Here is a 14688-nt window from a genome sequence, read left to right on the forward strand (position 1 = left end):
TACTTACCCAACCCCCACGCCTAATCTGTCGAGTTACAACGGCACAAATAAGAAAGCGCAAAAATGAAAAGAGAAAAGAAAAAAAACAAAGCATTTTTATGACATAAAACCTCCGGTCGTACCCCACTCCTTGTTAAATCACCTGCTGCTACAGTGCCAGATCCACGGCAGCTGGGGCCGGAGCGCGTAGAGAGAGTGCGCAGTGAATGGGGGACTGAACACCTTCTGCACGGCGAACCACAATAACTGTCCCAAGGGCTGAAAAAAGTCTAATTGTGATAACGTATGCCAGGGTTTAACAGCGCTCTAATTAGCTCCGAATGAGTTGCACAATTGTAAACATCGTCAGTGTGTAACTCCCAGCAGGGAGGCGTAGGTTTCCCGTTGATGAGACATGTAGTCTGTTGTGACGTGAATGAAAAAGACTTGAGCCCTGCTCTATGCGTCATTTCTCTTAAAGAACATTCACTGGTTGCTTTCAGTGGTCTATACCAACCCATTAAGTGGATATTTGTTTAAAACTACCCTTGCCTGACGTTTCTGAACTAATCGCGTTTTACATTATAAAACTTTCTGTTGCAGTGAATTCAGAATATTACTGAAAACTACATTTATGGTACATTACATTAAACTAAATTATTAAATTTGAATTAAACAGACTGTGCTCTTCAGACGATCACAAATGCTATGAATATAAAGCTCTTATAATATAATACATTAAAATGTTGCCAAATATTAATGTAAGTAAAGCCATGTTAAATGTGATGATGCCTTCTCTCCTATATCTCAGAGCATTTTTTTTTCAATTTATATTTTAATTTTATTTTGATTGAGTCAACCTAAAAACTTGTGTATATTTCTATGGGATTTTGTGTGCCAGACCAGAACAAAGTATCAGAATCAGCTTTATTGACAGAGGAATTTGACTCTAGTACACTTTGCTCTGGCTCTGAAGATATATATATACAGTACACACCAAAAGTTTGGACACACCTTCTCATTCAAAGAGTTGTCTTTATTTTCATTACTATGAATATTGTAGCTTCACACTGAAGGCATCAAAACTATGAATTAACACATGTGGAATTATATACTGAACAAAAAAGTGTGAAACAACTGAAAATATGTCTTATATTCTAGGTTCTTCAAAGTAGCCACCTTTTGCTTTGATTGCTACTCCACATGCTCTTGGCATTCTGTTGATGAGCTTCAAGAGGTAGTCACCTGAAATGGTTTTCACTTCACAGGTGTGCCCTGTCAGGTTTAATAAGTGGGATTTCAAGCCTTATAAATGGGGTTGGGACCATCAGTTGTGTTGTGCAGGAGGTGGATTCAGTACACAGTTGATAGTCCTACTGAATAGACTGTTAGAATTTGTATTATGGCAAGAAAAAAGCAGCTAAGTAAAGAAAAACGAGAGGCTATCATTACTTTAAGAAATGAAGGCCGGTCAGTCCGAACAATTGGAAAAACTTTGAAAGTGTCCCCAAGTGCAGTCGCAAAAACCATCAAGCGCTACAAAGAAAATGGCTCACATGAGGTCCGCCCCAGCAAATTAAGACCAAGAGTCACCTCTGCTGCGGACGATAAGTTCATCCGAGTCACCAGCCTCAGAAATCGCAGGTTAACAGCAGCTCAGATTAGAGAAATTGAAGGCATACTGAACCAGCATGGCTACCACAGCATCTTGCAGCGGCATGCTATTCCATCCGGTTTGCGTTTTGTTGGACCATCATTTATTTTTCAACAGGACAATGACCCCAAGCACACCTCCAGGCTGTGTAAGGGCTATTTGACCAAGAACGAGAGTGATGGGGTGCTGCGCTAGATGACCTGGCCTCCACAGTCACCGGACCTGAACCCAATCGAGATGGTTTGGGGTGAGCTGGACCACAGAGTGAAGGCAAAAGGGCCAACAAGTGCTAAGCATCTCTGGGAACTCCTTCAAGACTGTTGGAAAATCATTTCAGGTGACTACCTCTTGAAGCTCATCAACAGAATGCCAAGAGTGTGTGGAGCAGTAATCAAAGCAAAAGGTGGCAACTTTGAAGAACCTAGAATATAAGACATACTTTCAGTTGTTTCACACTTTTTTGTTCAGTATATAATTCCACATGTGTTAATTCATAGTTTTGATGCCTTCAGTGTGAAGCTACAATATTCATAGTAATGAAAATAAAGACAACTCTTTGAATGAGAAGGTGTGTCCAAACGTTTGGCAAAATGGGTTTGTGCAAAGCAGTAATGGATGGGGTGACAAAAACCAGTGATTTTGTTAAAAACAATTATTGTGTTTTTCCCAACTAATGGGGTTTTGACAAAAATTAAATCTGGAAGACTCACCCCCTCCTCTGCTCCATCCAATGACTCCACCATGCATCCTTGCTCCAGCCAATCAGCATCGAGTCCGCATTTCCTCTTCAGCCAATCACCGTCCAAGACTTCGCATTAAAGATCTTCACTCATGGACTTCTTCACTCTTCGTGCTGAGCTGCGACCCTCCTCCTCCCCATCTCCACCATCTGGCTTCCTAGCTCCTCCTGATTTCCCTACCTCCTCAGGCCTTCACTCCACCACCAGTCGGATCCCAGGGGGGAAGACATCTCTAATTCTATTCATAAGTTGTTCATTCAAGCTCACGTCATTCTCAGCATTTGTGTCTTCCTCCGGGGTCCGAATGCCAAAGAAATAAATATCTGTAAATAAACATCTTTAATCGCCACCTATGTGTCTTCTCATTGTGAGTCTTACAGGACTGAAATGAATATGTTTCAAGGTCTTTAAATATCTTGCTAAAGGTGTCAGTAAGTGTAAAAGGGAACGTACAAAAAACCAACAGAACACCAACACAAAAATAAACACAGAAACTGTAATTTTGTAACTCAATGTATTCACATTACAACATTCACACTGGTTCAGTCTGTGACATTGTCTATGATCTCGAAATATATTCACTGTATGATACATAATACCAATATAGGCACTTCCAGTAAGTCCGGCAATATTGAAGCTACAGTATAGTGTCTACATTACAAAATGGTAAAAATAAATAATGTATATCTAAAAGAGTTTTTGTAGTTTTAAAATTTCTTTACCTGTAATTCATATATTGTACAAAACAGAGTATGAACCTGCAAGGAAAGTCATTAATTTTCTTCTACAAAGATTGTGAATTTGGACATAGTATTCCTTTAGTACGTTTGGTAAGTGAAGAGTACTTGTGAGGAGTCATTATTTTATTACGTGTCAGCTATATAAAAATACTCATTTCATTTTGTTTACATCATTGTAAAGCTTGTTTGGTTCAAACGGTTACAATTATCTTACACTTGTGAATAATCATGGCAATCAAGCAAAACATTTATTGAATAAAATAACACTATAAACAGATATAATAATGTTTCAACTCAGATGCAAGTATTCTGAGAGGCAAAAATGCATATATTGTTCTTTAAAACGAAAGTGTGATCATGAACAAATAAACACTATGGACAGAGTCTGAATGCCTTCATGTTTGAGCTTATGATGCTGTGCAATGAAAGCTGTGCTGCTTTTCTCAGTGAGGAAAAGGAAGTATGCAGATCAAAGAGGAAGCACTAGGAGCAATATGTTGTGGAAGATTTGTAGGATAACAATTTAAGCTGAGCATGTGCAAGGAATTTAAAATTGCTTACTGCCTCACTGCCTTTGACCTTTATTACCTCATCTATTCCTATTAAAATCCCTCACCACAGCAGTACAACATGGGACAGTCACATTAGAAGGGCCAGTGGATGAAATGAAAAAGATAAAACAGCAAACACACATTATGGAAAGTTTTGGAGTGTTTCAGGTTAGGAAATTACGGAAGATTGGAATATGAACTTAAAGCAAATATTCATTTGGAATATCAAAATTAAAGGTTAAAAGAAATGTGTCCTTTGTCCGTTTAATGATGGTTGCAGCTCATTTCGAATAAAACAGGTCAACATTGGAAAAAACTACTTAAAAACAAGAAATTAAATCCCACAGCCAGACAATGCAGAGGGTTAAGCAAATACCGGAAGCTTCAGTGGATTTAAGCAATTCCGATCTGATAAAGGGTTTGAGGGCAAACATGTGTGATGCCAGACTAATCAGCAGGTCAGCTAATTACCAAGCATGTGTGTGGCCTCCAACCTAAGTAGCACCCACTGTGGCAGAGTCAGGACAGTAGCAAAGAGGCCATTGTTCATGGACTGCCATATTCAACACAGCTATAGGACTATTTTGTGGTGAAAAATATTAGTGTGCAATCTACTAGGATGCAAGGACATGATGCTTCTGTGTGCTATTATAATTCCTGAAGATACTTTAAGAGAATGCGTGAAAACTTTGCATCAATTTCTCAAAAAGGATTTTCAAGCTCTAAAAGTTGAACTTCCCCTCTGAAACACTTAATGGTCTGCCCTCAGGCCTTACATCTAGACACGTACACACAGCTCTCATTGTGTGACCATAAAGGACTATGGAATGCAAAAAATTAACAGGCATTTTGAAGCACAACAAAAGGTTGCCATTTGTAGTATTAAGACTTTCAAACCTGCATAAGATGATGCTTATGTTTTACCCCTGAAAAAGAGCAAATGCATTCAGCAGCAGATTGTTCAGCTGTAATCAACCATTTTATGAACCTTATTATGTGGCTGATTGTGTCTGGATACTTACAGAGAGGAAACATTCCTAAAGTCAAAGATTACAGTCATTCTACAGATCTTTTCCCCTTTATCTTTCAAATGTATTACACCCAAATTGTAAGCAGCCTGTATGCAACTACTGCTCTTTCTGTCCCACACAATGTAAAGCCGCAATAAAACTTAGTTTGATCCCTAAACCAGCTTAATGAAAACAGACCTATTTTGCTCACTTTTCTTTGATTGATTTATTTAAACAATAAGCTGAGAGCAGAATAGTTGTGTGTCATTCTATGTAAAAATCATTGAGTGAAATGTTTTCAAATCTGAAATTTGAAAAAGTAAAGATACAAATTTTAAGTTCCTGTTAAAGGTTTGTAAGCAGTTAATATGTTACCTGCTTTAGAAAACTCTCGTAGCGTGTTCATTCAATATAAATCTGGATTATCAGCTAATACAAAATTAACTTGGTGTAAAAATCATTAAAAGGCCGTTCAATTAAACTGTTATAATCATGGGCTTATTTCATGTAACTAAAATCGAAATGTTTATGAGATTGAAGTTATTTTAAGAAGGTAGAAATCCATTTTGATTTTGAATTAGCTGTTAGCTTCAGATTCAAATTATTTGGATTTATGTCAAGAATGGTCAGACATAACCTTTTAAGAGAACCTCAATTCAAAAATTGCATCCCCTTAAAACTGGCTGTGGGAAGCAAGTTCTCCCAGTACATGTGTATGTTAAAAGAGACAGGAGATGCAGCCATGATTATCATCACAACGCAAACACCTGACACGAGTCAGAGTAACTACATTGGTGGTAGAAATTACTAAAACTAATAATAAACCACACATGTTGTTAAAACATCTCCATAGAGGGTGGAATGGTGTCTTCTAATGGAGTTTTATGCCTATTTTAAAAGAGTACACATATTTTATGAGAGATTTTGGGCAGGATTTATATAGAATATGGTTTGTCTAAACTCAGGTCATCTGAAACATCACGTGTTTTTCTGAATAGGATGTCAGAATAGATTTCATTAAATTTGAGTATAGTTAAACATTGTTGTGCATGTTTGCTGCTGACCTTCTGACTAGCTTGTGTTTGGCACCGTCCTGTCTGCTGTGAACTATAAGGGAATGAATAAGTCCCTGAGGTGTCAGTAGAATCAAACAGTTTTACAGCGCAAAGATCACAGAAAAAGCAATGGTATGTGTCCTTAGTTGTCTTTTGCCTTTCACAGACATGTCTCAGAAACTATTTTTGTCTTCAAATGCGATATACGTGTAGCTATACTTAAATCTTAACAGGTTCAGTTTTCCTGAGGGTAACAGCCAGTGTCAGAACGGTTTGGGATTCTCATTTTTTTTTAATACAAACTCAGCACCTTGAGTCCAATTACGTAATAATTCTGAAAGATGGACAAAGCTAAGAAAAAAGTACCTGTAAGGAAAATCTGACAGACTCCGAAAATCTCCCATTGAAAAATGTAACATCTCTAATCAAATAACAAATGATGAACAATTCCAATATGGTTTTTATATTGTAGAAAATACTAGAAAATGATAGAACTAGAACATTTCTGAAGAAATTTAGATGGGGCCTGCCTCTTGGTGCCCGCTTCTACAACCAGAGCCAAAGGCTCTGTGGTTGAGGTAGGCTCTGCTTGTGTCAGGTGTGAGGGTAGAATCTTGAAGAGCATGTTGGTTCACTCTATTCAATATGTTAATTTAGCCTTATGAGTGAAATTTACCATAAATGCTAACGTTAGCTTAAATGTTAATGTTAGCATGTGGGCTAACACCAGCATGTTGGCTAACATTATCTCACTCCTTTTCATATGTTAATATAGTGTCATATGTGAATTTTAGCCTAAATGCCAACGTTACCTTAAATGACAATGTTAGCATTTTGGCTAACACTAGCATCTTGGCTAACATTATCTTAATCTATTCAATATGTTAATTTAGCCTCATAAGTTAAAATTAGCCAAAATGCTAATGTTAGCTTAAATGCTAATATTAGCATGTTGGCTAACACTAGCATGATGGCTAACAGAAACTCACTCAATTCAATATATTAATTTAGCCTTATAAGTGAAAATTAGCCTAAATGCTAATGATAGCCTAAATGCTAACATTAGCACGTTGGCTAACACTAGCATGTTGGCTATCATTAACTCACTCCATTCAATATGTTAATTTTGCCCAATAATTGAAAATTAGCTTAAATGCAAATGTTAGCTTAAATGCTAACATTAGCATGTGGGCTATCACTAGCATGTTGGCTAACATTAAGTCCATCTATCATGCTTTTTTTTGCACGCTTTTGCATGCTTTTTTTTTTGCACGCTTGTAATCTGCACACTTCAACCCATACTTGCACTTTTACAAAGTACACACTTCATAAAGGTGCGTAGGGTGTAGTGTGGGTATTGGGACAGGGCCACAGATCGACATATTCAGTGGAAGATACACAGAGATATAGATAGAACATTGAGGAATGAATCAGTCAATCAGCAACGACTGTCAGTGTAACTAGACACCTGCTGTTTCTCACTAACCTTGTGTCTCATCCTGGCCTGGCTTTTTAACATGGTGGCGCATGCTCCTGTACTACTGCCCATAACTCAGAAACCGTGCATGGTATTTGAAAAATGCTTGATCCATGGGTGACAGCTGTCCCTCTTCCCTGATGACGGAGATTTTCATAGCTCTAAGTCACTTACAGTATAAGATAAGACGATGGGTTACCAGTCAAACTATCAGGGAAAATACATGGGAAAAGGCCTGCGGAATTCTTTGACTCTTGGCGATCGAGGGGGGTTTGACGGAAAACCGTGAGACCTAGAACAATTTAAAGAAATTGTGTGAAAGTAGAGGCACGGTCCTACACACTGACTGAAAATAATGACTTTAGAGTGAAATTTGTGAATGTGAGGCCGAGTTAAAAATGATTTTTCCTGAAAAAAAAAACCCGGTTCCCACACTCTAGTTAACTGCCATCTCCACTCTAGGAGATTGATCTTCTCGCAAACTTTGTGGTGCTTGAAGTCTAAATTTAGAGACAGTAACAGGTATCAACAAATCGTTTTCACTTCTAAAAAGAGGACGGATTTCTCTACAAACTGAAAGTTAAACTTTGTTTCTAGGTCAAAGTATGCCCACACAGCAGAGCCTCAAAAATAGGAAATTTTGAGGATTTTTTCCTCCCCTGAATCCATTCATTTCTATAAGGTTTTTGGGCGTGGTTTTTCACAAATTACTTCACCATTGTAACTCAAAACTGCACGGTGGCGCAGTTGGTAGCACTGTTGCCTTGCAGCAAGAAGGTCCTGGGTTCGATGCCTGGCCGGGGGTCTTTCTGCATGGAGTTTGCATGTTCTCCCTGTGCATGCGTGGGTTCTCACCGGGTACTCCGGCTTCCTCCCACAGTCCAAAGACATGCCTGTTAGGTTAATTGGTAACTCTAAATTGCCCTTAGGTGTATAAATGAGTGTGTGCATGGTTGTTTGTGTGTTGCCCTGCGATGGACTGGCGACATGTCCAGGGTGTACCCTGCCTCTCGCCCATAGACTGCTGGAGATAGGCACCAGCTCCCCTGTGACCCACTATGGAATAAGCGGTAGAAAATGACTGACTGTAACTCAAAATGCCAATAAAAGTAATAGCATACATCTTGAGACCGAGATGGATGTTTTGATATATATATTGTGGGGGTGCGCGCTACGGTTCAAGCTGCAATGATCAGCAGAGAAGAATAATAATAAAGATATAAAGAGTCCAGTTTAGAGGTGGAGAGTAATAGGTGTCTCCTTGCATTGCTATGGCAGGCCCCAATTAAATTGTTTCATTGTTTGTACATGTGTTGGTCCTTATATTTAAAATTAATTAAACCCCACAAAAGTGAATGTTTTCCCATGAGATTTAAGTGTGAACTTTTTTTTCCTCCTGTTTAAATTTGGTCACTAAATGACTCCCCACAAATGCTGAATCATAGATTTCTAAACACCATGTTAAAAAAGGAACGGCCATAGTAGCTAAGTCCAATTCTTATAGAAAATTAAATTCTAGCTTTTTTTTTCTCCACAACGGGTCGGGGACTTGCTCGGCAACAACTGTTTTTGTTTCACGCACTAAAAAACTAATGCTATCTGAGCAAACCACCACTACGTTCACACAGCAGGTCTTGATATTCAATTCAAATTTTTTGCTAAAATCCGATATTTTTGTTGGTTCACAGTAACTGCGACCAGCATCAGACTTCAGTGTAAATGGTTCACGACCCAAAAGCAAACCACATTTGCAAAATGAGAATATTGATGTTACACAGCAGCACGCTATTTACAAAAGTAAAAATGGATGTCGGTGTCTGTGTATCATTTTTGACGTTGTTGAGCAATGGGAGCTGACAATATTATGACCACATCATAACAAGACAATTCGGATATGAGTCACAAATGGGCCAAAAACAACATCAGATTTGAGCTGTATTTGCCTGCAATGTGAACGTAGTGCGAAGTTAAAACTTCGATAAGTTAAGATTTAATTTAAGATGAAACCTCTAAATTATGACATGAATCCAAGGTTGGATTAGCATTAGAACAGCACTTGTCATTGTTTCTCAGGTGTCAGCATTTTGTTTTGCTGTCACTTGTTATTGAGTTATATATAGGGTCAATACAATGGATAGAGTTGTGCTGATCACCGCTATTTGCAGCTGAAAACACTGTTTCAAACTCTGTTGATAAAAACTGAGTAATTCACATTTGCAGGGCAGCATGTCAAAGGTGGTGCTAGCCCTTTTCAAGCTCTAGGACCACTTTGGTGGAAAATCCCTTTTTTAATTTTTAATTCCTGGCTACAACATGGTGTTAGCATGACTGAATATAAATCTTGTTTATAATAACTAATTTCATTGAGATTGTTGGCCAGTCATTATATTTTTTTCTGTATTGGTATACAGAGGTATTGGTAAGTTAATTTGAATTTATCCACCCTCAATCAAGTACCTTTTGTTGCAGCTACATCTAAAGACAGACTTTTTTCCAATTCTCCTTTGCAAACTCATGCTCAGTCACATTAAATGGAGAACATCTGTGATCATCAATTTTTAAGTCTTGACACATATGCTGCATTTAAATTTTTGTCTGGACTTTGATTGGACCATTCTAGCACATTAATATGTTTTGATCTAAACCATTAGAATCTAGTTCTGGCTGTATGTTTAGCCCCAATTTCAAGACTATTGCTTTCTCAATCCATCTTCCCATCATCTCTGACTAGCTTCCCTGTCTATAATAAAGGAAAAAAAAATCCTCACAGCATGATGCTGCCATCACCATTTGTCACTGTGTGGATTGTGTGTTCAGGCTGATGTGCAATGTCGGTTTTCCCTTACAAGTAGTGTTCTGCACATTTAAAGTTTTACTTTAAAGCTTTACTTTAGTCTGACCAGAGGAAGCATGTCATTATGGTATGAAACGGATAAACGGGAATGGATACTTGTGCAATGCCATACTGTAAGATATTTATGACTTTGACACCAGGTTTACTGTAATTTAAAAATATGATAATCTGATTTTTTTTCCTTTGTCTTCTGGAGAACAAATGTGTACATTGAAATAAAAACTGAGGACCACACAAATGCACACACATAGGGAAAGTGCAAAGCTCTATGTTTTTCAAACAAATCTCACATGATGGTGTTAAGTACTTCATTTGGCAATACACATCAAACATAATATGCATAAATATTTGATTTTGTATGCTAAAGCCCACAAATGAGGGATTATTTCTGCCATGATTTGAAAGGAAGAAGATTATTTCTCATGTGAATCACTCCCTCCATGTGAAGATAAAAAAAAAACATACTGTAGCACAGTTCAAACTGAAAAAGATGAGCTTCAATCGAAACACAAGCACAAGCAAGGGTGATATTTATATATAATCACATTCGGGAAATAAGTTTGTATAAATTGGCAGCACATTTCTGCAGTCCTGTGTTACCACACTGAGTTAATACCGATGCAACTGCTTTTCTTTAACTCCTGACAGTAGCAAAATAGTCTGTATCCCAAAGTCAGTGAATAATCCCTTATTGCAATATGGAAAAAACCCATATAAATGTTTGGTAAAACCACATATTCAGATTAAACATGTAAAGCACAAAATTTCCCACCCTGTGTTTTTTTCTGTGTAGGCACACGTTTCCCAAACATCTACAGTGTTGTGTCTAAGTAATGTGCTGACAAAAACAGGAGTCAGTAGGATTAGGTAAAAGGAATATTTCTTTACATCCTTATCCTGACTGATGCTGTGTCTCTAACTGAGGGGGTTGAGCAGAGTTTGGAGCTTTCACTGTGGTTCACTGTCTTCTCGCTCCTCTGGAGTCTGAGAGTCTTCCCTAACAAACCTGGGCCACTGTGGTTCCTCTGTTTCCTCCTCATAATGCTCTTCTTCCACGTGCTCCTCCCTACTGCCTGATTCTTCTTCTTCTTCATCTATAGCAAGAATTGGTTCAGCAGTTTTGTTTAAATGGACTGGCTCTGCTCCTTGATTCTCATTCGTGGATTCGTCTTCTATCACTTTTTTCCACATCTTGTGATTTTCCAGCAGATGCTGTGTGATCTGGCAAAATACTTTTCTCCTTTTCTCAGGAGCTGCTTTCTCTGGAAGACAAAAAAACAAGACAAATCAACTCTTTATAGTGGCTTTAATGTTATTTTTCCTTTCTTTTTATAATAACGAACAATCCTATTTAAAGGACATGTTTTGTTCTAGGGCTGTCTGATATTAGGGAATTCTGTAATTGCGATATTATAGTCGAATATTATGATGACAATTTCAGTTTTAATAAAAAATACATTTTCCTTCTACCCTCTCTCATTTGTAATTAAGACACTCTGTGAAATTTTGCATCACGGGTCCGATTATCAGCTTCATGTGTGGCCATCTACAGTAGCTGTCAGGATCTGTCTGTTAGGTTTTGGTTCTTTGTTGGTTTCTCTGCACTTCCCTGTCTGTGTTCTTCAAGTTACTGTTCAAATTGGATTAGGTTCATGATTAATTTTTGTGTTTAGAATACTTTCTGGATTCTTGTGTTAGAGGTGTTAGTTTATATTTTCCTTATAGATATAGTTCCCCACTGTTAATATTCTTTAATAAGTCTCATTGTCTTCTTGCTTTTGTTTAATTAGATATTTCCTGTTACCTCCCTGCAGCCCCTGCTCATTAGTCAACTCCTATCCCTCTTTTCCACCAGCTGTTCCTGATTCTCCCCCCTGATTAGCTTCCTTCGTTCATTGGTCCATTCCCCAACCTACCTATGTATTTATACTCTCTGGTTTGCTGTTTCATCACTGGTTCGTACTGCTGACATCACTGTTTCCATGTCTCTGTATTCTTACCTGGTACCCTGCCTGTGTTCCCCGCTGTGTTAGTTTAGTTCTCAGTTTAAGTTATTATTAAAACACTTTGACTCACCATGCGACTCCTGTCCTCCTGCTTACACCTTCACGCAATATGACAGTAGCAAGACCTTATCCAACAAGCTGAATAGATTACTGGCACGGACATTCATGCTGTCCCTTACAAAGCTATGAATACCTTTTGAACTTTTTCACGTTTTCTCATGTTGCAACCACAACCTTCAACTGTTCTACTGGTCTTTTAAGTAATAGATCAAACACAGTGACACATATTTGCAAAGTAAAAGGAAGTTTGGCTTTCAATATTTTGTACAAATAAAAATCTGAAAAGTGTTGCATGTTTATGTGTTATGAGTAAACAAATCATTAAGCAATAAGAAAGGCTTAAAACGTTCCATTCCTAGTTTGTTAAAAAATACAGGGAAAACAGTAAACTTCTGGTAGAAGAGCCCAAATTAAAATTTTTGGCCTACGTGGAAAACAATATATATATAAACTCACTATTCTAAGTGGGAAATATGATGGTGGCAGTATCATGCTGTGGGGATGCTTTTCTTCAGCAGGGACAAGAAAACTGGTATGCGGTGATGGAAGAGGGATGGAGCTAAATACAGGGCAAACCTGTTGGAGGGTGCAAAATATTGTGGCACAGGTTCATCTTTCATCAGGACGATGACCCTAAACAAAACTAAACACAGCACCAAGTTTTGCAGCAGCAAATGCAGAAAAAGGTTCTTCTCTGACTTATCGGTTAGGAGGTGTCATAAATGTCATAAATCTTCACTAAAACATATTGAAACATGAGATTATAAATGGTGAATAACCCTCTGATACTATGAATATCTTTCCAAGGCACTGATACTGCAGTGAGGATTTACTATGCAGCCCTTGTCTGCTCTTACTGTAAATGTGCTACAGATTTTTAAAAAATCAGTTATTTCCTAACAGAATACAGTACAAAAGACTAAAGTTATCCCTTTCTTCTTTATACTTTGCTTTCCTCTAATCTTCCAAAATGGTCTTGAGCAATAGTTCTTAAGGCTTTCTGGAGGAGTTATGCTGTGAGTCTTTTTCATGAACTTTGACTGTTTTGTTACTCAATTTAGTCTAAAATGTAATGATTTTCTGTGAGACATGTGTTTGCTTGTTAAGCCATTAACATATCTGTGTCTTAACAGAGAAATCTCTTAGAAGTTAGATCTGAAATTCATTTAAAGACCTATAGAGAAGCAGAGCATGTGTGATGTCCGTAATGTCTTCGTAGATCAAAGCGAAAATCATCTATTGTAAGGTTTCTTGGTTTCTTTAGTAAATAATCTCTAATGTTAGCCATTATTCAGTGAAGCCGAATGAGATGAGATTTACTGAAAGACTCAAATGAAAGTCCTTTTCGTTTATGTCACATAACCTATACATCATTTAGGAAAAAAGTCCCTTTTTTGTAAGAAAGGTACCAATCTTGTATCTGCATACAAGAGAAATCTTAGCATAGAAGGAGTTGTTAGTTTGATCTTTAGGCATTGTTTTACTTTTATTTTGTTATAAGGATACATTTTCTAATTTCTTTATGCTGTTTACTTTATCTCTAAAAATAACAAAGACATGAGATAAAATATGAAAACCTGCTCAGCAGGAGCAGGATGGGAGTATACTGAAGTTTAATGTTGCAGCTTGGGCCCTATCAGATATATCTCTAGTAACAAATGAAAATCCAAACACTGTGTAATGTATGAAGGAGTAATTTTATATCTAGCAAACTACACTTAACTACCTGATGCTTATTAGTCAAAAAAGGCCTTCTGTGTTTTCTGCTTGTTACCAATAACAGGCATCTTTTGGGAATTAATATTATCAACCGATAGTAATACTATTGAGTTCATTAAATCTTAACAGAATGAAAGAATGCTTACGTGATGCATCAGAGCAAGTAGATCCATCGTCATCTGCCTCCTCACTTTCTGCGATCTCTTGCTCTTCTTCCTCGAACTCGGGCTCCACCCATCGTCCAGGTATGAGGCCAGCCGAGTCGTAGGAGTTACAGAGCGGTCCAACGATGTGCGTAATGAAGGATTCCTGAAGTTTGGCCAGCTGTGGCGCTGCTCGATCCATGAAGGGACTGACAGGAAGACCCAGGCTGGACTCCTCATCGCCCTACATACAGCATGAGCCATTAATATAAAACAATATAAGCTAAACAAAAACTAATGTTTGATAAAATTCTCACCCTACCTCATTCTAAAAGAAATGAGGCCAGAATGAAAGGGACGTGCAGATCATCTATATCATACATTAGATGTTTGATTTCATAGATATTTGCTGAAGTCATTGCATAAGTACTTCTATATGTTATGTATCCATACAGGATAATAACACTATCAGGGCTCACCAAACAAGTGTACTTCTACAATTTAAATGTCTGAAATTAATTTAAAGCCTTAATTTCTAGAATTGCGCCACTCAAGGTGGCAGCAGGTTGGAGTAGCTCTGTTACTTTTGATTCTGATTTATTTTTTTTTGTGAACTATTCCTCTTGTGGTGGATACAGTTGATTTTTTTTTGGATGACTGTCCACTCCAGTGTCGGATGCTGTGCAGCTTGGAGGAGTTT

General features: G+C 37.7%; 2 protein-coding genes across 2 annotated transcripts in view; both read right to left on the bottom strand.

Moving 5' to 3' along the window:
• LOC124880940 (solute carrier organic anion transporter family member 1C1-like) overlaps positions 1–526 on the bottom strand; it is a 40638-nt gene extending 40112 nt beyond the window's left edge. Inside the window, exon 1 of the mRNA XM_047386394.1 lies at positions 143–526. The gene's annotated coding sequence lies outside the window, so the exon portion shown is untranslated. The remainder of the gene's footprint in view (positions 1–142) is intronic.
• Positions 527–10312: 9786 nt separating this feature from the next.
• LOC124881206 (cGMP-inhibited 3',5'-cyclic phosphodiesterase A-like) overlaps positions 10313–14688 on the bottom strand; it is a 147151-nt gene continuing 142775 nt past the window's right edge. Inside the window, exons 13-14 of the mRNA XM_047386733.1 lie at positions 13992–14232; positions 10313–11322 (exon numbers count right to left, since the gene is read on the bottom strand). Coding sequence (XP_047242689.1) covers positions 11009–11322; positions 13992–14232 — 555 coding nt within the window. The 3' untranslated portion in view covers positions 10313–11008. The remainder of the gene's footprint in view (positions 11323–13991; positions 14233–14688) is intronic.

This window comes from Girardinichthys multiradiatus, chromosome 2, assembly GCF_021462225.1.
Source record: "Girardinichthys multiradiatus isolate DD_20200921_A chromosome 2, DD_fGirMul_XY1, whole genome shotgun sequence".
Taxonomy (NCBI): Eukaryota; Metazoa; Chordata; class Actinopteri; order Cyprinodontiformes; family Goodeidae; genus Girardinichthys; species Girardinichthys multiradiatus.